This window comes from Vipera ursinii (assembly GCF_947247035.1).
Source record: "Vipera ursinii genome assembly, chromosome: 13".
In the NCBI taxonomy this organism is placed as follows: Eukaryota; Metazoa; Chordata; class Lepidosauria; order Squamata; family Viperidae; genus Vipera; species Vipera ursinii.
The window spans coordinates 608,208-633,575 of NC_139526.1; the positions used below are offsets into that span (position 1 = coordinate 608,208).

Below are 25,368 nucleotides of genomic sequence, written 5' to 3' on the forward strand. Positions count from 1 at the left end.
TGGAGGTACCAGGTCAGAAAAGCTTAAATTTAGAATGCAGATAGTCCTCGACTTATGACCGATTTTTAGTGACCGTTCAAAGTTATAGAGGACCTCCACATAGCTACTTATGACCTGGTTTCAAGATTCAAATGCCCTCACCCACCCACCCACCCACCCAATGCAGTCTTAGGATCGCAGTTTGGGCACTTGGCAACCAACCTGCATTTCTGGCTGTTTATGGCATCCTGTGGTCACACGACTGATTTTCAGTGATTTTCTTGCTGGAAATCATCGTTTATGTCTGGTTTCCAGCAAAAAAAATGCCTCTTGGATACCATAGGTTTGTTTAATAATCGAGGGTGCGGTCAAGAAGCTTAAGCATTGTGCCAGTCATTTAGCCAGGTTGTAGAAAAGCCCAAAGCAAGTATTCCAGTAGAGAAATTCCCCAAGGATGGGCTCCAGCATGACTCCAAAAGCTCGGAAGAGTACATCTGTGGTCCTGGTGACCGACCCAAATATGATTTTGAAACTATTTCCTGTGTATTGTCGATTGAGACTAAGGGCAACATGCATACAGAGAACTATGGCAACAAAGTCATTTGGAAAGTTGCACCGCAAAACTTTGCCACCCTCCGGCCAAGGATTTGAACATCCTGGCGCCCGGGCAGAGCTCTGCCTTCCACTGCCGAAACTGGCCCTTACAAGGAATAAATCCCTTCGTTTTTTCCAAGGGGCTCCTGTGCGTTTGTTAGTTCACTTAGGACTTACTGATTTATGGGTGGTTATAAGTAACAAAAGATTCCCTTGGCATTGAACAGTAATATAAACAGATCAGAGAGCAAAGAAAAATGTCGATATGATGAAACAAATGAACATTAAAGGCTGATGTTAATGGTCTGTGTAAAGGGAAGGTAACCCCTGAGCCACGTGTAAAAGCCCAACTCTGGTAGAGGCAGGCTGGAGGAAGGGGTGTGTTTTCAGACTCCCCCCCCCTCATTTCAGCAGGGCCCGGCTGAACAGGGGAGCAATTTCTACAGGTGCCCCAAAGGAAAAGGGGCTGGGAATTAAGGGAGCAGAGCAGCGCCACTGATTTTGAGGGTGCAGTGGGAAAAGGCTGGCAGCGATAAGCTTCTTTGCAGGTTGCAGAGCCAAAGCAGCGTATCGGGTAGAGAGGCCAGCTAAAAAGAGCTGGGGAATTGGGGCCTAAAGCTTGAGGTCACTGAGGAGGAGGAGGAGATGTGGTGGCATTTATCGTAATAAACTGTGATAACGTCAGAGTAACAAGAATGCCAACATCCCACAAAGGACTCAGTTTAGGACTTCCATTGTAATGGCTGCTGAAGGTACATAAGCTATGTTTTTTGCATTGTGCTGTTATGAGACCCATGCTGCCATTCACCCCTCCCTCGCAAACACTCCTGAGGTGTTGGTGTGGGCTGTGGAGACTTGTTTGCATGCTGCCAAGCTGCAAGCAACTTCTTCCATAACCTGTTAGGATCTTTTCAAGCCTTCTTTGACATTCAGAACAAAACAAAAGACCTCTTCTGCTTTCAGGATAAGACCTTCCGGATTTGGCTAATGACGGAAGACGGCCAGGTCTCTTGTGTGGCTGAAGGGCTGGGCCACACCCACCAAGTGGGCGCCCTTGCCTGCTCCAAGTAAGAGAAGCCTTCCCTCCCTCTCGTCTGCTTTGGAGAACAGTCCCTTGAGGCTGGGATCCCTTCTAGCCTTGCCTGTCCTCAGGATGGGGGAGGCCATGCTTTATTAACTCAGGGAAGTTGCTTCGCACTGTAAGGAGGGTTGGGACACAACCATTCAGCCACACTTAGGATCCCAAACTGTCAAGGGTTCAGTAGCCTGGAAAGGCCAGTAAAGTGGCAGTAGCTTCTCCTTTGGCACTTCTGTCTTTGCTCCCGCTGAGTCTTCCACCAGAACAGGACCTTGCAGACTTGGCTTTTTCATCCAGGCCTTTTGGAGAAGACAGTTGATGCTACGTTCTTCCTTTCTGCTCCCCTTCTTTGCTATCTATGTTTCTTTCGTGCTGTGTTGATTTTTTTTTATATTCTATTTTTTAAACATTTTATCAATTGTAAACTGTCTAGGCTAGTTGGGAGTTGGGCAGCAGCTGCAGCACATAAATTTAATAAATTACAATTGGTTCCATAGTCAGCCAGATGTTTAAACTGCATTTGGCATTTTTATCCACCTGTCAATCCTTCCGAAAGACCTGGGAATTGGCAGATAATGTTTGATGGTTTTAAAGGTATTGTTTCAGGATGATGATGATTATGGTTGGTGGTACTCTCAGAGAGTTGTTTATATTTTAAAAAATGTTTTAAAAAACAACCCAAAATTTGTTTAAAATTTTCCCCCACTTCTAATTTCTATTATAGTCATAGAATACAATCAGTATAACACACAAACACCTATTTGCAGTCTTTAATTATTTTCAAGAGTATAAAGGGAGACCTGAGACCACAATGTTTGAGAACTGATGCACTAGAAGTTTAACATAAGGAGTCTCTGTGAATAGAAAAAGGAATAGTTATTAATGTAAAAAAAACTCAGTTAAACTATGGAATTGTTGCCATAAGGTAATACTGATACCTACTGGCTTAAATAATATTAAATTCAGGAAGGAATGTATTATCTCCAGGAGTGACATTGCATGCCTTAGAATAGAATAGAGCTGGAAGGGACCTTGGAGGTCTTCTAGTCCAGCCCCCCCCCAACCCTAACCCCAACCCCGCTCAAGCAGGAGAACCTATACCATCTCAGACAAGTGACTGAGCACCCACGATTTCTGGGGGCAAGCTGTTCCGCTGGTTGATTGTCCTCACTGTCAGAAAGTTTCTCCTTAATTCCAGGTTGCTTCTCTCTTTGGTCGGTTTCCAACCATTGTTTCTTGTCCTGCCCTCTGGTGCTTTGGAGAATACTTTGACCACCTCTTCCTTGTGGCAGCCCCTTAAACACTGGAACGCTGCTATCGTGTCGCCCCTGTGTCTTCTTTCCTTTAGACTAGCCAAACCCTTTTAGTACCAATTGCTGGGCAAGTGTTGGCACTGATGATCAACCTCCCACTTTTGGGGAGCCCAGAAGAGCCTCTCTGGCCCCATCGGGAGCAAACACTTGAAGCCCGCTCGGCTTCAAATTACGGAAGCCCTTCTCCTCGTGACTCCTTTTCAACTGCCGCACTGCAAGTGATCCAGCAGCTTCTCTGAGCTGGCTTCAGGCCCAGGAAAGCAGCCTTGAAAGCTGTGAGATTATTGGCAGAAAACAGCCACACGGTGGAGGCTGCTGCAAGTTAATCCTAAAGGTGTGTGCTATGCACCTGAAACCGTCTTGTGGGCATATATCACAATCTAGGGATTTTTCAAGACAGGAATAGATCAAGTTTCTTCATTTTGAGCTGATGCCAGGACAAAGAGAATGCATGAGGCTGGAACATTTTTGAAATTCTTTGTGTGGCTTCCTTTTAAAGTCTGAAATGTGTCTGTTTATAAAAGCTTTGACAAGTCAGGTGGAGGAAATTTCAATTATCAATACTTAGGAATGCTTTCAAAGGTATTTTTAAAAAATCTGGAGGGACAAAATTTCTTGTTAGTGACAATACGTTGCACCATGGGATGCACTTATTCGGCCAGGGTTCCAGGCAGGCAGGCATGTTAATTCACATTAGCCTTTCATGCCGAGGTCAGAAAAACTACCTGAACTCTGTTGTAGTCCAGTGGCTGTGTGTGTGCTTGTTATTTGGAAAGCCCCATCTCCGAGTGACTCCGGGCAGTGTGCATTTAAAACACAAAACCATATCAGTGATATCTCCCCTCAAGACGGGATATAAAGTCAGACTGGAATGAAGTTGGGAGTGGGGGGGGGGCTGCCAGGTGCCTCCGGTCGCTCCTCCGGGAGTGCCAAGCGGGTGGGCAGAGTCAGGTCTTCTGGCCCTTCTGAAAGGCCGGGGGGGGGGCAGAATATTGGCAGGAGAGCCTTCCTTCCTAGACCCTGCCAGTCGGAGTGTGGCAACCTTCAACGTGCGATATAGTTTCCCTCTGCCCCTTATACCACAAGAGGGTCAGGCTGTTGTGAGGGGGTTTTTTTTTGTCTCCTGCTCTTCTTCAGGTCCGGGTGAGTGTTTAGTTCATCGGTTTTGCATTTTCTCTTCACAGCCGATGGGGGGAGTTTAGCTTGTGGCATTTTCTTCTGAGGTTTTTCACCCACAGGGCAGGTGGTCCTCGACTTACAGCCACAATTCAGCCCAAAATTTTTTCACTTCCATTATAACTTTAGATGGTCACTACGCAAATGGTTGTGATTCGAGGACTACCTGTAAAAACGTGTTTCTACTGAAAGTCTCTCTTTCTCTTGCTGGAACGACCCTGTGGATGAGGGGTTGGTTTGGGGCCATATTTAGAATTTAAAAAGCACATGTGTGTGAAATAGGGCACACTCTCAAAATTGCTGCCACAAGAGCCTGTTCACAAAACAGCCACTGTATGGCACCCGGCGTCCATTGACTAAAAGACAAATTAACGCACAGGCATGTCAATAAAAGTCTCCACTGCTCCAGGGAAGAGCAGAAGGAGGCAGTAACGAGCAACCTTCCAGATATGACCCTTCTTTCATTATTGGAATAAACAAAGGCAGGGTATAAATTGGACTGTAAAATAAAATAGCTGTTATTTTCTGAGACAGCTTGCAGTGTGCTCCCTAAATTCCACTGTGGCCCTAAACAACTTCCCTGCTCTGGCTTCTCACTTCAGTGTAGGGCGCTGATCCTGTGACCCTCTAGAGCAGTGTTTGTCAACCTTGGCAATTGGAAGATGCGTGGACTTCAACTCCCAGAAGTCTCCACCCAGCAAATTGTCCAGAAAGCTGGCAGCAGAATTCTCAGAGTTGGAGTCCACACATCTTCAAGTTGGCAAGGTTGAGAAACACCACTCTGGAGATTATTCCCAGCAGCTTCAACCAAATGGTTAAATGGAACCATTTTTTATTTGGAACTGTAGTTCAGGAACATTAGATAGTTAGGTAGCTCACCTAGATGATGAGATGGGTGGTGCCTACATTTCAAGAACCATCCCATCCCATCCCGGTTTCGGAGGCTCAAGAATTACGGAGAGGGATTATCTCTCTCTCCATAATCCCAAGGCTTGCTTTCTGTAGGTGCAGGGAGTGTGAAGAGGCATCGCCTTCCCTGGTTTTAGAGGAAGTTGGAACAATTAAAGGGCTTTTTGTGTTTTTATACTTGTTTTAGGCAGAGGAGTATGCAGCCGTGGGGCTGCTTAATGCCCTGAAATCCCACCCCTATTTTTTAATTTTTAATGTTAAAGTTTAACTATCTTTGCTCTGTTTTAAATTTCCATATTCAATTTTCATGTTTTTATGATTTGATATGTACGTGAGGCAAATGGGTAGTTTGCGATAAACAAACTTCACACCAATTCTTTGGATCTTTGCCCATTATGGCTCTTTTCATTATTAAAGGGATTTATTGAAATTTATTTATTTATTTATTTAATAATATTTCTATACCGCCCTTCTCCCGAAGGACTCAGGGCGGTGAACAGGGCAAGAATAAAAATACAAACTACAAAAGTTAAAAATAGATTAAATAAATGCCCACATACTAAAATACATCCATAAAACCAAGTAAAATAAAAATAACAACCCCCCCCCCCAATCCCCTCATCAGGCCAGGCCAGCTTGTTCAAAAAAGTATGTTTTTAGCTCGCGGCGAAAGGAGCGAAGATCGGGCGCCATCCAGAGCTCAACCGGTAACTGATTCCATAGCTCCGGAGTGCCCACAGAGAAGGATCTCCCCCTGGGGGCCACCAGTCGACATTCTCTGACCGGTGGCACCCTGAGGAGGCCCTCTCTGTGGGAACGCACAGGGCGGAGGGAAGTCGATGCCGGCAGCAGGTGTTCCCTCAGGTACTCCGGACCCCTGCCATGTAGGGCTTTGAATACCATTACTAGTACCTTGAATCTCACCCGGAAGGCAACTGGTAACCAATGCAGCTCACGGAGCAGAGGTGTAACGTGGGAGTATCGGGAGACTCCCAACACAACTCTCGCAGCTGCATTCTGTACCAGTTGGAGCTTCCGGGTGGTCCTCAAGGGCAGCCCCATGTAGAGAGCGTTGCAGTAGTCTAGTCGAGAGGTCACGAGCGCATGAGTGACCGTGCATAGATCATCCCGGCTTAGATAGGGCCGCAACTGGCGCACCAGGCGAACCTGGGCGAAAGCCCCCCTAGTCACAGCTCCTATATGGTCTTCCAGGGTGAGCCGTGAATCTAGGAGGACTCCCAAGTTGCGAGCCCTATCTACGGGGGGTAATAATTCACCCCCCATAGTGAGAGGTGGAATGTCCGAATAAACCCGGGATGAAGGTATGCAAAGCCACTCGGTCTTGTCGGGGTTGAGTTGAAGTCTGTTCCTCCCCATCCAGACCCGAACCGCCTCCAGGCAACGGGACATCACGTTGAGGGCATCACTGGGGTGGTTTGGAGTCGAAAGGAAAAGCTGGGTATCATCAGCATACTGATGATACCCAACTCCAAAGCCACGAATGATCTCACCCAGCGGTTTCATATAGATGGCTTCCTGAAAGAGGGCAAGATTCCCCTTTTTAAAAAGAGGTAAAGGTTAGTCTTCTTATGAAATCTAGCTGCACCCTTTTGCTGAGGGAGAATGACAACCAGCTTCGGTTGAATAAGATGATAAGGTCTGGGACCTTGGAGGAATTTTGACAACCTTCAGAGTGGCAAATTTTAGAAAGTGGACTTATTGCTGAGAATTCTGGCAGTTGGTCATCATGGGAAGCTCTAAACCTGGGTTTCGCCTTACAGCGTGGGCAGTGCTGCCACTAAATGTTTTCTTTAGAGGGCTTCAGGAGAGCCATATACCCACCATTCAATTTGGCACTTAATCATTGTAGCAATATTCAGTCCTAATCATATGATTGTCGGGTGCTTTAATGTATTTACCCTGCCTTCTTTGTAACATAAACTTCCCAGAGAGTTTTAAGGAAAAGCAGTATGAAAACAACAAAAATAATGATGACTACCATCTATATCGCTCTTTTTCTACTTGGTTTGTCTTTTTTCCAGAACAAAAGAGAACTTTCTGGTCACAGCCAGCCAAGATCGCACAATCAAAGTGTGGCTTCTTCCTAAATTTCCTACCATTAATGAAAAAGAGAACCAGATCGTGCCATTACAAGCCACCAGAACAGAAGTGGCACATGATAAGGTAATACATTCAGAGGATGAGGATTGGATGGGGATGCTGACTGGTCCAAGGTCCCTTAGCTGGCTTTGTGCCTAAGGCAGGATTAGAACTCACAGACTCCTGGTTTCTAGTCTGGTGCCTTAACAATTACACCAAACTGTCTCTCAAATGCAGATGCTGATTACAAAACCAAATAGAGTGGGATCTGCAGAATCCAATCAGAGAGCCTCACCAACTTGTTGATTCCCTGGGTGTTTCTGGATCTGGAGAATGTCAATAAACAAATCTCTGTATAGATTACTCTGTGTTTAATTTCCTGACCATAATTGGCAGATCAAGAGCATGCCAAAATTGTCACCTCTACCCTTTTCCACTCATCCCTTTTCCATCTCTAACTTTAATCTGGTATTATGCATGCATGCATCTTAACTCTGACCGTGCTTGTTTTCAGATCAGAATTTCTGTATTTTGGCAATAGATCTGTATTTTTTAATAAAAGTAAATCTGTTGATGAAGTGAAGACACCACCCTTACGGTTTAAGTGTAGGAGATGGAATTTCAAATCTTTTTTAAAACTGGTGGGAATAAATATCGATATCGTGCTTACCACAGTTACATCTCTAAAATGAACAGCAGGAGCAAAAGGCAGCTGATTTTGTAATGGCTGTTTAAAAGTTTAGATTGTTCCTTTCAGAGAGAGAGAGAGAGAGAGAGAGGGAGGGAGGGAGGGAGGGAGGGAGAGGGGTCAGCTTTCACGTCTAGGAACTTGTAGTTTCCCAGTTCTAGCCTGGTGCCTTAACCACTAGGAGCTTCAGTTATCGAGGTTCAGCGGATCTTCCATGTTGCAGGGCAGAATGTAGCAGTGTGTGCTATAGTAAAGGTTCCTATAACTTGTAGGTACACACTGTTCTCTCTTCATTTTTAGGACATTAATAGTGTGGCAGTGTCTCCAAATGACAAGCTAATCGCCACAGGTTCCCAGGACAAGACAGCTAAGCTGTGGAACTGTGAAAATTGTGTGCTACTCGGAGTCTTCTCCGGACACAAACGCGGCATCTGGTGCGTGCAGTTCTCTCCAGCAGACCAGGTCTTGGCCACCTCTTCAGCAGACGGGACTGTGAAAATCTGGGATCTGCAGGACTTTAGTTGTCTGAAGGTATTGTGGTGGACAAAAAACTTAGCAGCCTACATTAATGCATTTTCCATCTAGTACAGAAATAAAAATTGCACTTGACCAGGGTGGGTGGAATAATCTACAAGAAGCTGTTTCTCTGAGAGAAGCTGGAAATTTATCTATTACAGGAGCAAGCAAGAAAAAAATACTCTGCAGAAAAAATAATATTCAAAATTATGGAAGGCTAAATAGTTCCCTTCATTATTGAATAAAACTAAATGTTTAAAAATGAACAAGGCACCACTTTTATTAAATGGCTGTGTCTAAATAACAGCTGAGGTAGATATTTTAAAAGAAAAAAATAGCACTAGAAAACTCCTAACTTGGCATTACAGGTCATTAAAAATGACATCATATGACTGTGGTTTGCAATTTTACTGCTAAGACAGCATTGATTCTGCTTATCAGAAGCCAGTGGTAAAGTGCGTAAATGATCATATGATAATGCAACAGTTTTAAGTGCAAGGACTGGTAATCAAGTTACTTTTTCAGTGTTAGCATAATTTTGAAAGGTTGCTAAACAGGGCAGGTGTTAAGCGAAGTCTACCTGTACACATATTTTGGTTATGAAAGCTAACAGCCTTGTTTGGAAAGAGTAACCCTTATGGTTCTGAGCTTCCTTTGATTGGAATAACAGAATTTGTTTTGGGTATGGAAGCAAATAAGTATTTTTAAGATATCTTTCCTTACAATTTCTCTGACCTGGGCAGCCATTTATGTGCCTGAAGTAATTAGACTGTCCTGAATATTCATGCTCATCTCTCACCTTTCCTTCCCTCACCAGACGTTTGAAGGTCACGATGCCTCTGTCTTGAAGGTCATCTTTGTGAGCGAAGGAGGACAGGTGCTTAGCAGGTGCGGCCACCATACAAAGAGACTGTTTGCTGAGGCCAATGGCAAAATAGCTCCGTGGCAGAACTTGCAACATCTCCAAGGAGAGCTAGTAAAACTGGCTTGGAGAGCTGGTGCTGGCCAGAGTGCTTAATCTGTGTTGTCAAAGGACCTGGTCTTATTTATTTATTTTTTTGCCTCCAAAAGAGGCACTAGGTCTTATTTTCAGGGGATGTCTTACCTTAGGACTGCCACAGCTAAAACTCCCACACCTCGACACCTGTCACACCACTGCTCGACTTCTTCAGCAGCCGCTTGCCACCACTTGCAGCTGGACGCCACATGGCACATTGCACCGTTTCTGTTGCTCACAGCAGGAACAACTTCAGGCCATTTCCACTACTTGCGACAGGAGGCCGCATGGCGCTTCAGGCCGTTGCTGCAGCTTACGACAAGGGGCCGTGTGGTACTTCAGGCTGGTGGCAACAGCCTCAAGTACCAGCGACGGCAATGGCGTGAAGCACCATGCGGCCTCCTGCCGCAAGCAGCAGAAACAGCCCGAAGCGCTGGATGGCCTGCAAGCAGTGGCAACGTTGTGACAAGCCACGTGGAGCGAGACTTGTCGGGGCGTGGGAGGCCTGGCTTACCGGTAAGGTAAGCGGGTGTGGGGCAGCTCCACACCCCCCACACCCCCCACACCCCCTAGCTTGATTGTTAGGCATGTGTCTTGCCCCAAAACTAAGGCTTATTTGGCGGTAGGGCTTATATAAGACCCACCCCCCAAAATCAAGCTAGGTCTTACTTTCAGGGAAACACGGTATTTCCTTTCTTGTGATAAGAAAAATAAAATAATGTTATCTGTAGGTGAAGGTAGGCAAAAGATTTTTTTCATCTCTTGGCAAGTAAAAAAAATATTAAATTCCTTATTCCATCAGGCATACGAATCTTATTCCCTGTTTCTGCCCCTGTGTAAACATAGCTATTGAAGAGAAGCAGCACTTCTAAACTATTATTTGCAGAACAAGTCAAAGTCAGATAAACAGAAGAAGGGCAATCTTCCAAATCCATGTTATTTGGGAACAAGGTTCTTCATGGTTTCTTACGCGTCCTGACCGTGCAGGCAGTTTCACTTCCCGTATTCCTGTGACAGGACTTCCTGAAAACTGCTTTCTAGGAGTGAGCCCCCAGGGAGGAGAGGGCAAAGATGCAGGTCTGGTCCACATCCCCAAATAAGATGAAGTTGGATCAGTGATCAGCACAAGGTTTCCTCACCTCCGATGCCTCCATTCAGACATCCCAGTTAGCACCCTGGATACATTGGAAGGACCGCAGGCCGGGTGGCTCCGGGTCGGGCTCTTCTCTGGCTGTTTGTTGCATGATGAGGTTTTGCTGCGTTTTCTGAGGAAAAGGAAAGGAAATTTGCAAACACTTTCTGCTGGTCACAAGATCTGTGGATTTTTCCCCCCCTCTTTGGTTGATTCTCTTCCAATTCGTCTTTACCACACTGCGTTTGGATTCCATTTTAGGATTCCTCCTTTTCCTTGACTTACTTTTTGGGTGAAGTGGGGGGAAACCACCCCTCATCCAAACTCATTGTCTGGCCTCAAATTCCCACACTGCCTGTGACCCTCTCCTCTACAAGGAAGAACATTCCTGACAAATACAGAATTGCTGCTTTTATATGCAGAATTCTGTTTGTTCACAAGGAGGTTTTTTCCCCTCTCCCCCTCCCTCACAGCCCTGGGAGATCCTCAGATTTCAGACTGTGCCTGGCCTCCTCCTCCTCCTCCTGTCAGAAGAACTCTTATCTCAACATACCATAGATTTGTAGGCAAATTTACTTCTGTTTGGTTTTTTCCTCTTCTGATCTTGCTGGGGATGGGGGAAGGGCATCATTCTTTTAATTCTGACTTTTCCATAAGACAGTAAACTACCTTGAGTGAATTTTTTCCCCAAAATGCCTTGAGCTTAACCTCAGGCCGTTCTTAATTCTTGCTTCTCTTTCCACAAGTGGTGCTGATGGTCTCCTGAAACTCTGGACAATCAAAAACAATGAGTGTGTGAAGACCTTAGATGCTCACGACAACAAAGTCTGGGCCTTGCACGCTAACAAGAAGGACGATATCCTGGTCACCGGCTCCGCAGATTCACGGGTCTTATTGTGGAAGGTAGAACCTGCAAACTTGGCTGATCTTAAGTTGCCAATTCTAGCCTGGCTTATTTGCTTCACCTTCTTTTTTTTCTTATTTTTGATTTTTATCATTCTCCTTATTAGGCTTCCCTAGGACAAAAAGCAAAAGGATCCTCTCACAGTACTGATTCAATCTATAATAAAGGGCTGCCATTTCTCAACAACGTTGGTCAATGCTACTTGTTCATTTCTTCATGGAGCCAAGCCCGTCAGTTTGTCAATCTGTGCCACCGATTTTAAATTTGAAAACTGAAGTCATTCGGGAGTTCCTTATTTCCCCACAAACATAGAGCTACAACTGAACAGATCTTATTATGGTACCTGTTAACTTGGAAGGCCAGAGAAAAAGAATGGTTGATCTTAGGAAGGGAAATTTCACATGAATATAGGGGGAACCTCAAATAATCTGGTCCCATACAAAATGGAGCCAGAATCTTAATTTGAAACAAACGAGTACTAGAGCAACTGATACAAACTTGGTGTGATATATTCAGTATTTTTATTTCCAAAAGCATTCCGCACAGCTGAACTTTTGAAACCTCTTTGAAAGAAATACACAAGAGATTTTTAGCGTTATTGTATGAATACAACCAAATGCAAGCCATATCTGCTTCTTGCAGATATAGCAATAATTCCTAGATTTATATACTACCCTATAGTGATTCACACCACTCTCTGGGCCATTGACAATGTTAGCATGTTGCCCTCAACAATCTGGGTCCTCATTTTACCGACCTCAGAAGGAGGAAAGGCTGAGTCAGCCTTGATCAAACTCCTGTAACCACTGCTCCACCAGGACTCTCTTCACGACCACATTTTACAAACCAGCATTGGCTGCTAAGTGTTACTATTGGTTACTTAGCTTGCTGCTTTCTTTTGTGCAAAGTGCTGGGGTCTAGAAGTCGCCTCGCTTGCTTTGCTGATTCTTCAGGGGAGGAGTCCATGTAGAGACCCCATCCCATCTAGATGAGCAGTAGAGGAGAAAAGCACACCTGCGTTTTTTTAGGATGGCTCCTGAATTTCAGTATCTTAAATTGACTTTTCCCCCCAAATGTACTTTGTCCAATTTTTTTTTTTTTGCTTTTCTATAGTTCATTAATACAGGTAAAGGATGGAATGAAATAACATTGGGTAAGAAAATATATATACATTGCTTTCTTGGTTGAGTCGTTCTTAATGTTAATTAAAAAAATGACTATAAATTAATTTTGCAAGCTGTCACATATTTGATAAGTTTCCCCTATTCTTAGATCTGCCCTTCTTCACTTGGATTGCTGATTACCAGAGAGCTGCAGAGAATGAGTGGCATCATTCCAGCTTCTCAACTTCGTATAAATGTAGTTCTTACCGAGAAGGAGCTTGGCAGTTGAGAGAGCAGCCAGCATTTTTATTTCGGTGTTGCCTCCCTTCAGACTGGCAGAAGGCGTTCAGTACTTGGAATAGGCCGGTACCATTCCGAGGGGTTATGGGCGAATTGTTGTTTTATAGCAATTCCATTTAAAAACAAGACCGTCTGCTAAGCTTCTTAATGAAGCTGCTTTATCAGCAGTAGTCTACTATTTTTGCTTTATAAGAGAAATTTTGTAGCATAAATTCATCAGGAAGATTGCTCTGTATTTGTGGTACATCTCCCATCTTTTAGCATACTTGTAAGGATTGATCTTCTCATTTCAGGAGTGACTAATAGATTGATTTGCACTTTTTGTGCAATAGCTTCTCCGAAAGGCTCATTTTCAGGTAGCTGCCAAAGTAGCAACTGTAACAGCAACTAAAATTCAGCTGTTAATCCTCCAAGACTCTCCCAGGGTGGGATCCCATCCAAGCAAATCCTGAAGTCGAGTGGGCTGGTCTGAACTCCCCCCTATTTAGTTCCACCATTTCCTCTCGTCTGGCTTTCATAATTAGGATTCCTCAACTTTAGAAAGAGTCAAGAGCCACTGAGAGGATTTGGTACCATATTTTCGTCCTGATCAGAGTCTTCTCTCCAACTTCAGAGGAGAAAGTAGAACAGCCTCGAGACTTTAGTCTGAGTCAGAACTTTTAACATTGCAAAGGAAGTGTTGAACCTGATCTGCAGGTGTGCATTATTTTCAAATTTGGCCTCCTATTCTGCCAGTAACTTTTATTAGTATCATTCTGTGGGTATAGTTGTACTTCTAGAAGGATGGAAAATTGGCCCTCCAATCTAGTAGCACAAGAATAAGCTCTCAGAAACACGGTGAGACTTATTGTAGTAGTATTTTACGGAAAGACTCAGTTCAATTACCTATATAGCTTGGAGACAATGATGGGGTATCAAGTAGACGAAGCTGCCTCAAAACCAATCACTGTAGGAAAAATACTAAGAGACTTTTAAGGTAGCCTTCGAACCCAATACCGGAAGGTGACATGATAACATAATTAGATAAATTCTTAATAGATAAGTAATGAATTGGATTATAACCTACCATGAGATCTCCTGAACGGTAGGTAGGCTGTAATTTTTAACAAATAAATTCATTACAAATTGCACGTTTTCATGCAGAACATATCCATGTCATTGAGCATGTTTCAGTCAATCATTACGGTATATTCTTGGATTACTTAGTTAATCCAAAGAGGGATTTTCATATTTCAACCCCAAATCTGAAGCTAGATAATGGAGCCGAATTGGTTGATAGAAGCAGCCACCTGGGGCAGCTCCAAATTTTATCTTCTGGGTCACAAGAGAAAGTGAGGATTGACAAACATTTTCCCCTACTCTGGTTTATAGGTGCCGGCCTGGATCCAGTTCCAAATTAGTTATAGGTAAAAGAGTCAATCCAAACTAATTATATCTCATTTCGGAGCATTCCAGAGATGAATGTAGGGGGGATTCAAGGTCAGAGAGGGAGGAAGAATCAGTGCTTCCACCAAGGAAATAAGTACAAGAAATTATGAAACAAATTTAGCTGTAGCCAGATTCTGTTTCAGGCCTCCCTCGTGGGATAACTTGGGCAATAACCAAACGACTTAATCACCATGTTAAATTTGCCCAGTAAAAATGGTGCTTCCGTTACTCTCCACAAGCAGCGAGAAGAACAGGCTACACTGATTGAGGGAAGATGGTGCCTTTCCGGCTCTTCACCTTCCGCAGAGTAGAATCCCGAAGGGGAAAACTCTTCAGGCACCAGCACCGCCTGGCGCTCTGGGGCTGCAGGTTCCCGGAGAGGGGTGCTTCCTCCGTGCCGGTTGCAGTTGATGGAGGGAAGTGTGTGTGTGTGTGGGGGGTGGCCTGGGGGGTCTATTGCTTTCCTTCCAAAGTCATCCAGAGATTTTGAAACACGTATTCTGAAATCTGAAAAGTTCCTAAAATAATTTTACTCTGGACTCAGAATAATTGGTAATTATTGACAAATTAATATGGTTGCACCAATATTGTGTTCTACGCATGGCTGTTGCTTTGGTTCCAAAAAACAACAGGATCTGGTTGAAAGGTTTTATTATTTTCTGAAGCACCAACCACTCCATTTGGCGATTTTTCTATTTGTGTTTCATGTCTCTGTCTGTTAAAAGGATGTCACTCAAACAGAACTCGAAGAAGATCAAGCAAAGCAAGAGGAGCAGATCTTGAAGTGAGTATCTCCGAGCAGCATTTTGCTCTGTTTTCATATCTGTGCTTTGCTTTTAGGTATTTTGAAAAAGGTTTAATTGTGCAGAGAGAAGTGTCTAAAAATCGTTTTGGGAATCTGCCCTGTGTTGGGTATATTTACAGGGAGTCCTCGACTTACAACAATTCGTTTAGTGACCGTTCAGTTACAACGGCACTGAAAAAAGGGACCTATGACCGTTTTTCACAGTTGTGACCTTTGCAGCAGCCCCAGGGCCAGGTGATAAAAATTCAGATGCTTGGCAACCGGCTCATACTTATGACGGCCGCGGTGTAAATCCCCTTTTGCGATCTTCTGACAAGCAAAGTTCATGCGGAAACCAAATTCGCTGAACAACTCTGTTACTAACTTATCAACTGCAGGGGTTCACTTAACAACTGTGGTGAGAAATGGGGCAAAACTCATTTAACAAATGTCTCATTTAACAACAGAGATTTGGGGCTCAATTGTGCTTGTAAGTCGAGGACTACCTGTATTTTGAGTGCAGTTATTTAGATAAAAATCAAGTCTCCAAATCGTGTGTAATTGGTGGCATCTATTTGCTTTTCAATGTATTGCTTAATTAACTGCAATGAACATAGTATACAAGTTGCAGGCTTAGAAATAAGATTATAAAATGTGTGAATTTGCATAAAGTGTCTAATGCATTGGCCGGCCATATTGGGACTAGGGAGCTTGAACCATTTCCATGAGCGTGGCAGCTTCTCAGCAGTTCTTCTTCCACCCGAGCCAAGTGGCTACCTGAAAGGGTGATGTAATTGATGCTGGCTGGCATCCCGGTCCCCTTTGCCCGGTCTGGCGACCTCCACAATTCCCAGCTAACTGGGTTGTGAACTAGATGGACTAGAGACTTCAGAGCAGGACGAAAAGCTGGTTAGCTATGCCGGGGGGGGGGGGGGAAGACTTGCTACCAGCCCAAAGAAAGTAGAAAGCACGTGCTTGGGGATTGCAGGTTAAGGATTTGCTTTCAGAAGGGACTCCATTCAGACAAGCGTTAAGGTTGGGGTAAAAGCTCAACGGCCAACCCAACAGAGGAATGGGGGTAAAACCGAGAGGTAGGAAAAACTCCCCCCTGTGAATCCAAGAAAGGTGGCGGCTCCCTTCTGGATGGGCTGCTTTCAGGCTGCCCCCCCCCCCCCCGGCGCTTGCGGATTCCAGCTGCCATGGGCCCCTCCCTGTCTGGCTTCCTGTCTTCCAGAGAGCAACAGCTGTCTAACCTGCTGCACCAGCGGCAGTTCCTGCGGGCCCTGGGCTTGGCCATCTCCCTGGACCGGCCTCATACGGTGCTGACCGTCATCAAGGGTGAGTCCTGGCTTCTCTCTTCCATCTGGCTTCAGCCTTCCAGCAGGAACCCGACCCCCCCCCCACCGAGTCCCACTCAGGGGCCTCCAGTTCCCAAGAGAGCCCAAACGTGACTTTTTCAGGGCCAAGCAAAGGGTTTTTTTTATTTTCCCCAAATTTCAGAATACGGTTGCTTTGCGCATGAACCGCCCAGTGATATTATCAAATGACCCCCTGTCGTCATCACCAGTTTGCTGAATGGTGAGGTATTCCCTCGAACAACGTAGTTGTTGCCAGACTTCCCTCTGCAAAAGGAAACGTATTTAAGAGGGCCTGCAACCAGCAGCCTGGGCTAGATGTGAAACTTCAGCTCAAGAGCCCATCTAAAACGTTGCAAAAAAAAAAAATCATGATTTTTAAAGCTATGGTCGACAATTCAGTACCGAGGAACAGTAATATTTGTTCACTTTGGTTGTGACCTTATTTTCTTATGAAGTATATCCCCCCTGGTGCAACATTTAAAGGGACAATCAGGATTCTCAGTCCCAAAAGATCTTGACATACAAGGGCATTAAGGGTTACAATGATATTATAGTTCTATAAATAAATGTATAATTATGTATAACTATATTGTCCTTGTAATGTCCATCGAGGACATTAATATTAAGAGATATTTGCATTTATTCCTGATGAGCGTGGTAAAAACTGGCAGCCTGGGTGTGCAGTCACACTACTGGTGGTCGTTTGGCGACTGTTCGAACTCACAACAGGCCTCCCCAGAGCTACCTGCTCTCTGTTTTTGGAATCCGGATGGCCGTCCCACTCCTGAAGTCACACGACGGCATTTTGGGTGCTTGGTAGCTGCCGTTTGCAGAGCCGTTTGCAGAGTCCTGCAGCAGGACTGCAGTTTTTGAGGTTTTTTGGCTGCTTTCAAGAAAAGACCCCCGTTGTATGTAATGGATTCATTTAATGGCCATTGCAGAAACGGTCATAAATTTGGGTGTGGCCATATGAGAGTGCGATGCAGGGCGGGCGTGGGTCGCTGGCCTTCCGGCACTTCTCATTTTTGTCCCCTTGTCCTCTGCCCGCTGGGAATTCAATCACGGAGGGTTATTTTGTCCCCCTCAGCCGTCCTGAAGGAGCCCAGCGGAAAAGAAAACCTGGCAAAGAACCTGATGAAGCTACGGAAAGACCAGAAGGGTCAGTATGCAGCCCCAGTCGGGGCAGCTTCTGCATGCCCATAGATCCTCCTGTGTCCACAGGTGCACGCAGGCCTCTCTCTCTCTCTCTGCGTGTATTTACAAAAGACAGACAAGGCCCTTCGCGGGAGGTGGTTCTAGTTCCAGACTTCCTGCTTTTTACTGATAATTAGCTCTTTGGAGAGACACACAACGTGGTATAGTGCTTAAGACATCAGGCCAGAGACCAGGAGACTGTGAGTTCTAACCCACCTTAGACCAACTCCAGCTGGGTGACTTTGGCCTAGAGTCTCTCCGCTCTAAGAAAGACTCGATGGCAAACCATTTCTCGGGGGGGGGGGGGGGACCTTGCAAAGATAACTATAGGACTTGTCCAGGCAGCCTCCGAGAATCAGACTCTCATTGAAAAGAGGGGGGTGGATCCCTTTAGAACAAAAGACCATTGAGCAGTTTGACCTTTGCCCCCTTCTTTTTTCTGGTTAAATACTCCCACTCCCACCACAGGTGGTTTTGGGCTGGAAACAGTCCAGCTGGAAGAACTCCAGTCGTCTTCCTTTTTGTTTTATAGTGACTTTATTAAAAAGTACAGGTGCAATGATAAAAGAACTAATATAAACTAAAAATAGGAATAAAAAATAGAAAAATTAAAGAGTATAGCAAAGAAAATGAAAAGAAATATATAAATGACTTCCTCCTTCACAAGTATAAATGATTTTAGTAACTTATCACCTTTTCTAACAATGAAACGAATCTTTTTTCCCATTTCCCATCTCTTATCTATAAATCCTTAAAAGCTCATCATTTTAGTCCTGATCAGCAGAAATCCATTAAGGGCCCAGAGATAAACACATATGTATTTTAAATTGGATCAAATAAACCATTTTTATGTATCTTCTTTTTAACAGTCTTGATCTTTAGTTCCTTCAAATTAATATTCTAGAATCTGATTTTTAAAAAAAATTTCTTCGTTGCTTTTCACAAAATTCTTCAATGCTTTAACAAGCCTTTTATATAGGAAAATTATTCAGGTCACTTCTTGGTTTGTTATGTGCACATCCCTTTTAATTATTAAGACAGCAGAATTCTTTTGTATGTCCAGAGTAGCATCTTTTTACATATTGTTTGTAAATCCATTTTCAGATCAGTCTCAGCCTTGTCTGTTTCTCTTCTATAACGTATTTTAAATACTGTCTTTAGAGACAGACACTCTTAATATTAACTTGTGGGTCCATTGTTCAAAAATAACTGTCAGTGCGCTGAATGTTAAAATATTTTGCTCCCTACCGTATTTGTAAGTCAAATGTGTTCTTTTTAACTTTAATCTTTAGTTCCTTCTAATTTCCTGTGTCCAACTTTCAAAGTCTCATTGTATTATGTTTCAAAACTACAAGTTGGTTCAAAATGCAACAGCCCGCATACTTCTGCAAGTCAAGATTTTGCATGTATCACCTCTTTTACGGGAACTGCATTGGTTACCGATTAACAGTCTAAGGCGGGGCGGGGGGGCTAGTTACCCCCTTTAAAGCCCTACTCCAGCTCACCGGAGCAGGAAGGCAGGGTATGTTGTGGGTCCCCTCTGTCACAGAAGTGTGTCTAGTGGGACTAAGAAAAGAGGCCTTTCCTGTGGTGGCTCCCTCCCTTTGGAAGACCATTTTCCTCGCTGTTTTTCTGGAAGGCCCTGAAGATGTGTTCTGTCCGCAGGCACGGAGACCCCTGGTTGATAGGGAGCCAATAAGGTGGCTGGTGTGATTGCATGGTTGCTGTCATGGGGGCTGGAAGTTTAGGGGTTCTTCTTACATGGTGAAATTTTAATATTGTAAGCCGCCAGGAGTTACCTTGTGTGAGTTAACTGGCCATGTTTGTTTGTTTGTTTAATAAAGTAGGCAGGTAAGAGCCACGTTCCAATCTCACAACCTTTAACTGGGCAGGTATGAACTCAGCAGGCACTCATTCCTAATGTGTCTTTCTTGTGCTTTTGACCCCAGAGGCAGTTCTGAAGTTCTCCATCACCTGGAACACCAACACACGGAACTGCCACGAGGCCCAGGCAGTGGTGGAAATCCTCCTCAAGCACGAAAATCCAGAGGATCTCTTGAAGTACGAAGGGATCAAAACTGCGGTGGAGTCTCTCCTGCCCTACACAGGCAAGTGGCTCTTCTTCCAACTTCATTGGTAAATGATTCCTTGTTTCTCCAAGAAATCCGCACTTAAATAGGATGAAATGGCTTTGACCTTAACAGTTGAAATGTGTGTTTTTTTCGAAGTTCTTCTTGTGTGCTTGGGCTGTTTTTAGTGATAGCTTTATCACAACCTACAACTCTGATTGGTTTGCAAGTTTGGGCTTTTCATCACAGCTGTTCACGTTTCTACTTTTCAACCCATCATGGCTCAACTTCATAGTGGGGCCTGACACCTGGGAACCTTGCACCGTCTGAAGCAAACAATCTGGGCGGGACAATTGATCCTTCCAGGAAGGCCCCACCAAGGTAGAAAAATCCCTCTATGTAGACTTCTCTGGACCCAAGTGCCAGGAAGCATTCCCTCTACCCACCCACCCACCCACCCAACTTCCTGCAGCTCCAGGCAAAGAGGAATTTTCAAACCGTTAGACTGCAGCTTTGGGACTGAGCTCTGTCCAAGAACACAAAGATTTTCCATTATTATGTGGTCAGAGTAATTATGCAACTTCCAATTTTCCTGAAGAGCCTGTGGCATCTTATTATGTAGCTTTGAATGTGAAGCTAAATATTTCTCTGCTGACTTTGTTTTTCTCAGCCTTGGAGAAGATTCCTGAATATAGCTGCATTTGTCTTAATACCCAGCTGGCTTAGCAAAGGCTGGAAGATCTTATGTGTCCAACACATCTGAAGGATGTCAGTTAAGAAAGATGCAGGGATATCCGTGTGTGTGCGTGTGCGTGTGTGTGTGTGTGTGTGTGTGTGTGTGTGTGTGTGAGAGAGAGAGAGAGAGAGAGAGAGAGAGAGAGAGAGAAAGAGAAAGAAGTCAAAATGGTGACTTTGACCATGCAACTAAAGCCATGCATATTTTATCAGTTCAAACTATTGGCTCATAATATCCAAATTAACAAAATTATAATCATGTGATTAAATAAATTGCCTAGAAATATGTGATCATGGAACAATTCATAGAAATTTGATCAAGTTGGTTGACAATTCTTTACTTTGCTCTTTGTTGAAAAAATTGAGTTCATATATTGACAAGAGACAGACATGTATTCTACAATCCACCAGTATATTTATTTTTGCCTTCTGCTTAAAGTGCCCATATCTCTTGGTTATAGTAAATTTCCTACAGGAAAAATATCATGGTTGAAGTTATATTGAAGGTCCTTATTTCAGACCAAAGATTTAGCAATAGCAGTAGATTATACCATTTGAGTATTACACTCTATCTTCTGAGATTATAGCAATAGCACTTAAACTTATATACTGCTTCACATGCTTTACAGCTCTCTGAGTTTACAAGTCAGCCTGTGGCCCCCAACGATCTGGGTCCTCATTTTACCAACCTCGGAAGGATGGAAGGCTGAATCAACATTGAGCCAGTGAGATTTGAACTGCTGAACTGCTGGCAGTCGGCAGAATCAGCCTGCCATACTGCATTCTAATCACTGCGCCACCACGGCTCTTATTATGAATACGTCTTGTCTACAGGACACCCTTTTAAGAAGTTTCTGTGTCTTCTAGAAGCTCCTAGAAAGAATTCTGAAGTAACGTGGCAGCCACTTTTCCTACCTCTTGTCACTCGTGGAGGTAGCCAGGCCTCCTTAATGTCACCCTCACTGAGAGCACTAGCCTAACTGCACCTGACATGGCCTCTCAGGCCACGTTGTCAAGGGAGATGGAAACCATCTTCCCATGGAAGAACGTGCTACGTTTGGCTGAGTGGGTAACCCCTCATTGCCAAGGACAGCTGCTCTTGGCTGCCTCCTTGGTTTTCATTCCCTTTTTCCTCTTTGCAGAACGCCACCACCAGAGGCTGGGCCGGCTACTCCAGGCCTCCATGTTCCTTGATTTCATGTGGCAAAACATGAGGCTGGCTGAGGCTCCCGGGCGGGACGAAGAGATGGAGACATGACTGCTGACACTCACCTGCCAGTACTTGTGCACATCCCCAAAGAGTTTGACATCCCTTCACCAACGATGTTCTAAAGAATGCTTTATATAATAAAGACATGTTTATTTGTATAAATAAACTTATCTCTCATTTGCTGGGCCATACAAGTTCTCCACCCCAGTGTCTTTTTTAAAATAACACTTAATCCCTTAACAATGCTGCTCTTTCACAGATGAACTACTCTACATAGTTTCACAGTCACCTTTTGGGAGTGTGATGGAAGGCTTAGTTCACCTTGCCTGCTGAGCCCTGGTTGGTCTTAACCATAGATGATTGAACAAGCCTCAGTTGATATGGTCAGAACAACACGTTACGGGTAAACCGAACAAACCAAACGATAATCCAGCAGAGCACGAATCCGGCCTCACTTCTGCAGCAAGATGCCACGGCCGTAAAGGCAGGAAGCAGAATTGGGAGATCCAGTAGAACAGCTAAGCCTCTGCTGGTCTGACTGGGTGTCCTCAGGAGTGGTTGTAGGGTTTGGGCGAGATGAAGCCAATGGGAATAAAGGCGAAGGGTTTTGTCGTGCTGTGCCTGCTCCCATCTCGTGCAGCTGGGCCTCAAATGCAGCGACCTTTAGGTTAACACCAGCTTAGTCCAAAAACAGGATGAAGTGAGGCAGAAACTCAAGATTCCTCACTTTGATTCTCTTTGCTATAAGGAAGGAGCGGGGAGAGAGCATCTCACTCAGGCTGTCAAAGTTCTGTTATCACACCTTTTAATCTAAAGGAGAGTTCCAGCACTCCGCCTGGAGTCTGTTTGCTGATCTGGACTACCCCAAAGGGCTATTTGATTTATCGATTTATTAGATTTATGTGCCTCCCGTCTTGTTCAGAGGTGACTCTGGGCAGCTTGCAAACATTATAACTGGTGGACATCAAGAAGACCAAGAGCAGGGTGAGGAAGAGAACCACCCACCACACAGGGCCACCAGGCTAGCCCCATCAAATTCAGCCACGCTGGTGCCCATTATTATTACCTAGAGAGTTGCAGATTAATTTCAAATTTAATACACACCCTGTTAGTGTTCGTGAGTAGATAAAGTTATTTGCAATAACAGGAGCTTTATTCTGGGAGTGAGAAAGGCGAGGAAAGGCTCTGTGTGAAATGCAGCACGTTGAACTTTTTAAAACTAATGGGAAGAGAGAGGGTGACTTCAAAGAAATTGCATTCTAAGTAATTTTATTTTTCACAGGCAGATTGCTTGGAATCTGGAAATACAGCATATTAATTATATATGATTTTATTAGTTCATATTTCTAACATGCCTAGTAACCCTCAAACCACTAGACAGAAATCAGTTACTAAAGTATTAAAATACATTAATAGGTAAGGAATACCTAAAAGTATTCAAATTCCTCCATTCCAGTAATTAGGTAATTTTAAATAATTATCTTCTGTAGATCCCAACTTGGATACAGCAGTCAACAGCTCACAGTAGAAAGTGGGACTGCTAGAGCTTCAAAGGGCCATGCGGTCCTCGCTTCTACCTGCCCTTTTCTTTAGTTCGGGTGGAATTGGGTTACGTCCTTCACAAAATTTTCTCAGTGCTCCATACAGGTTTGTGTCTGCTCCATCCAGCATGGCCAAATAGCACCCAATTGTGAAAGATGTCCTTTCCCTTCCAAGGGATTGGCTTCTGGATGAGAGCTCTTAAACGTGGATGGTGCTTTCAGCTTGGCCTCTCTTTAGGAAGATGGAGGCGTGTCCCTCGGAAAGACCATGGAAGGGCATCCAAATTCTAACCCTGCATAAGGAACTGAGTGATTCCTTCCACACACAACAGGTATTTTGTACATTAATAACCCTCAGAGCTCAATGATGTTGGATGGCACCTTTGCTTTCTACAGGTGGGAACCGGCAGGGCTGCTCCAGAGATCTCTGCAGAGCGCTTCTGGTTATGCTGCTGCATTTCTGGAGGATTTCATGAGGGGATGGGCGTGGGGGCACAACAGGGCCACTAGGCAAGGGGCCCATCCCAGAGGAGGGAAGCAAACGGACAGGGTCTCTAGAAGACTCCTCTTCAAAGCCAGAACTGTTCTGCTGCTGGCTTAAGGGGGGGCTTCCTGGCTTGCCAGATGTCTGGAGAAGGGTCTCTGGGAGGACAATGTGGCTCTCGGGGTCACAGGGACCGCAGAATCCTTGGTCACTCACGTTCCCAGAGCTGCTGGACCAACTCTCTTTCCCAGAGGCTGGACTGGAATTTCCCGAGATGGAACTTCGACTTGGGGAACGAATGCCTTTGCCCTCGAGTGAACCAGCGTCTTCGCTTTGCGTCTTCTGGCTGAGATAAACCTGGTTCCCATTTTGCTGGGCTGCGCAATTCTTGCTGCTGAGACTGGAGGCTTCGGTGAGGTTTGGCAAAGAGCTGCGCAGGGAGGGAGAAGCAAGAGCCAGGAATTTGCTATGGGGGTTCCTGTACGGCTGGAGAAACAGGGAGGGAACAATGCCTGTGGCTCCATTGTACCTGGAAAGCCAAAAGGAGGAGAGGGCGTCACTTCAGCTCCTGCTTGTTGGGTCAGCAATAACATCTAAGTCTGTTGCTCCTCAACAGAAATCGATCTATGGCATTGGGGGGAGAGGGATTTCCCCAATCTTCCAAAGCTGATTCTTCCTTTAGTGCCAATCTCCTAATATTAGATTTCTACTTTTGGGAAAGAATTTCTGCATAAGGATTTTGGAAGAAATTTTGAACTCTCTTTTAGCCCCACAGAGATTTGGATGCTGTTCCCCAAAGAGGAGAAAGCAAGAAAGAGGACAACCGCCACTGTCAGAGAGTCCAATTCCAGTGGATCACAATTCCCATCTTTCCTCAACCCAAATCATGCTAAGGCTAAGTGTTGATCAACCTGGGGAGGATCTTATGTAGCCTCTCCCTGCTCCTCAGAGGCCTTTGCTAGCCTGCCTCCCTGACTGCAAGCACTTCATTCTTCCAGTGTCTCACACTTCACTGACTGCTCTCAAAATCCAACACAACTCAACAAGCAACACAACATTCACAGGATCTCCACAATGTCTAATCATTCCACGGCTTCTGATGAAGTGAAGTGCAACTCAGGAAAGGTAATCTCTTAATAACCTTTGTTAATCTGAAAAGGTGCTACCAGATCCTTCTGATGTTTGCTTAAGAGATCCCAAGACTTTGTCTATTAATCTTTCAAAGTAGCCAGTATAATGCAGCATTCAGTATTTTTTATCAGGCTTTCAGCAACCAGTAGACACCATGTCACGGTCTGTCTGCGGAAACTGATCAGTGTCCCATTTGTCTGCCCAAACCTGAGTTCCTCCCCCACAGCCCAGCCCACCTCCCGGCTTACCAAACCAGCCACCAGCCACTCTCTGATTTCTCCAGCACCTCCACCACAATCCCAGCCTCGAGGGAGAGTTCGTCTGGCTCCTGGGCTCTGTAAGCCCGGCTGACATAATACAGCGTCCCTGGAACGAGGAGGAAAGGAGGAGGGTGAGTGCAAGGAAGCCACTATCTGCCCGGTTGCAAAGCAGCTGCGTCAGTTACCATCCAGCTTCAAAACGAGAGAAATTAACTCGGGAACTGAGGACAGGGCCTTGTCTGAGGCAATGGACGCCTTTGGAGAATTCTGCCATCACAAAGTGGCTGCTGTGAGATGGTGTTCTTTTCACAAAATAGTGCTAGAAGTGTTCAGCCAGTTCTTGAATCTATTTGGAGTGCAATATAAATAATCCTTGCCTTACAAC

The 25,368-nt window shown here is 44.7% G+C and overlaps 1 protein-coding gene across 4 annotated transcripts in view; it reads left to right on the forward strand.

Annotated features, from left to right (window-relative positions):
- Nucleotides 1–21,771, forward strand: part of TBL3 (transducin beta like 3) — a 34,173-nt gene extending 12,402 nt beyond the window's left edge. For 2 of the 4 annotated variants that reach the window (XM_083373092.1, XM_083373093.1), the window contains exons 13-22: nt 1,537–1,640; nt 7,092–7,233; nt 8,138–8,368; nt 9,171–9,241; nt 11,229–11,385; nt 14,943–15,001; nt 16,236–16,339; nt 17,447–17,518; nt 19,503–19,661; nt 21,500–21,771. In XM_083373092.1, the coding sequence (XP_083229218.1) occupies nt 1,537–1,640; nt 7,092–7,233; nt 8,138–8,368; nt 9,171–9,241; nt 11,229–11,385; nt 14,943–15,001; nt 16,236–16,339; nt 17,447–17,518; nt 19,503–19,661; nt 21,500–21,615 (1,215 nt within the window). In that variant the 3' untranslated portion in view covers nt 21,616–21,771. Of the gene's footprint in view, nt 1–1,536; nt 1,641–7,091; nt 7,234–8,137; nt 8,369–9,170; nt 9,242–11,228; nt 11,386–11,492; nt 12,800–14,942; nt 15,002–16,235; nt 16,340–16,501; nt 16,580–17,446; nt 17,519–19,502; nt 19,662–21,499 lie in introns of those variants that run through there. The other 2 variants (XR_014493711.1, XM_083373094.1) reach the window with 2 other exon arrangements.
- The last annotated feature ends 3,597 nt before the right edge of the window (nt 21,772–25,368 follow it).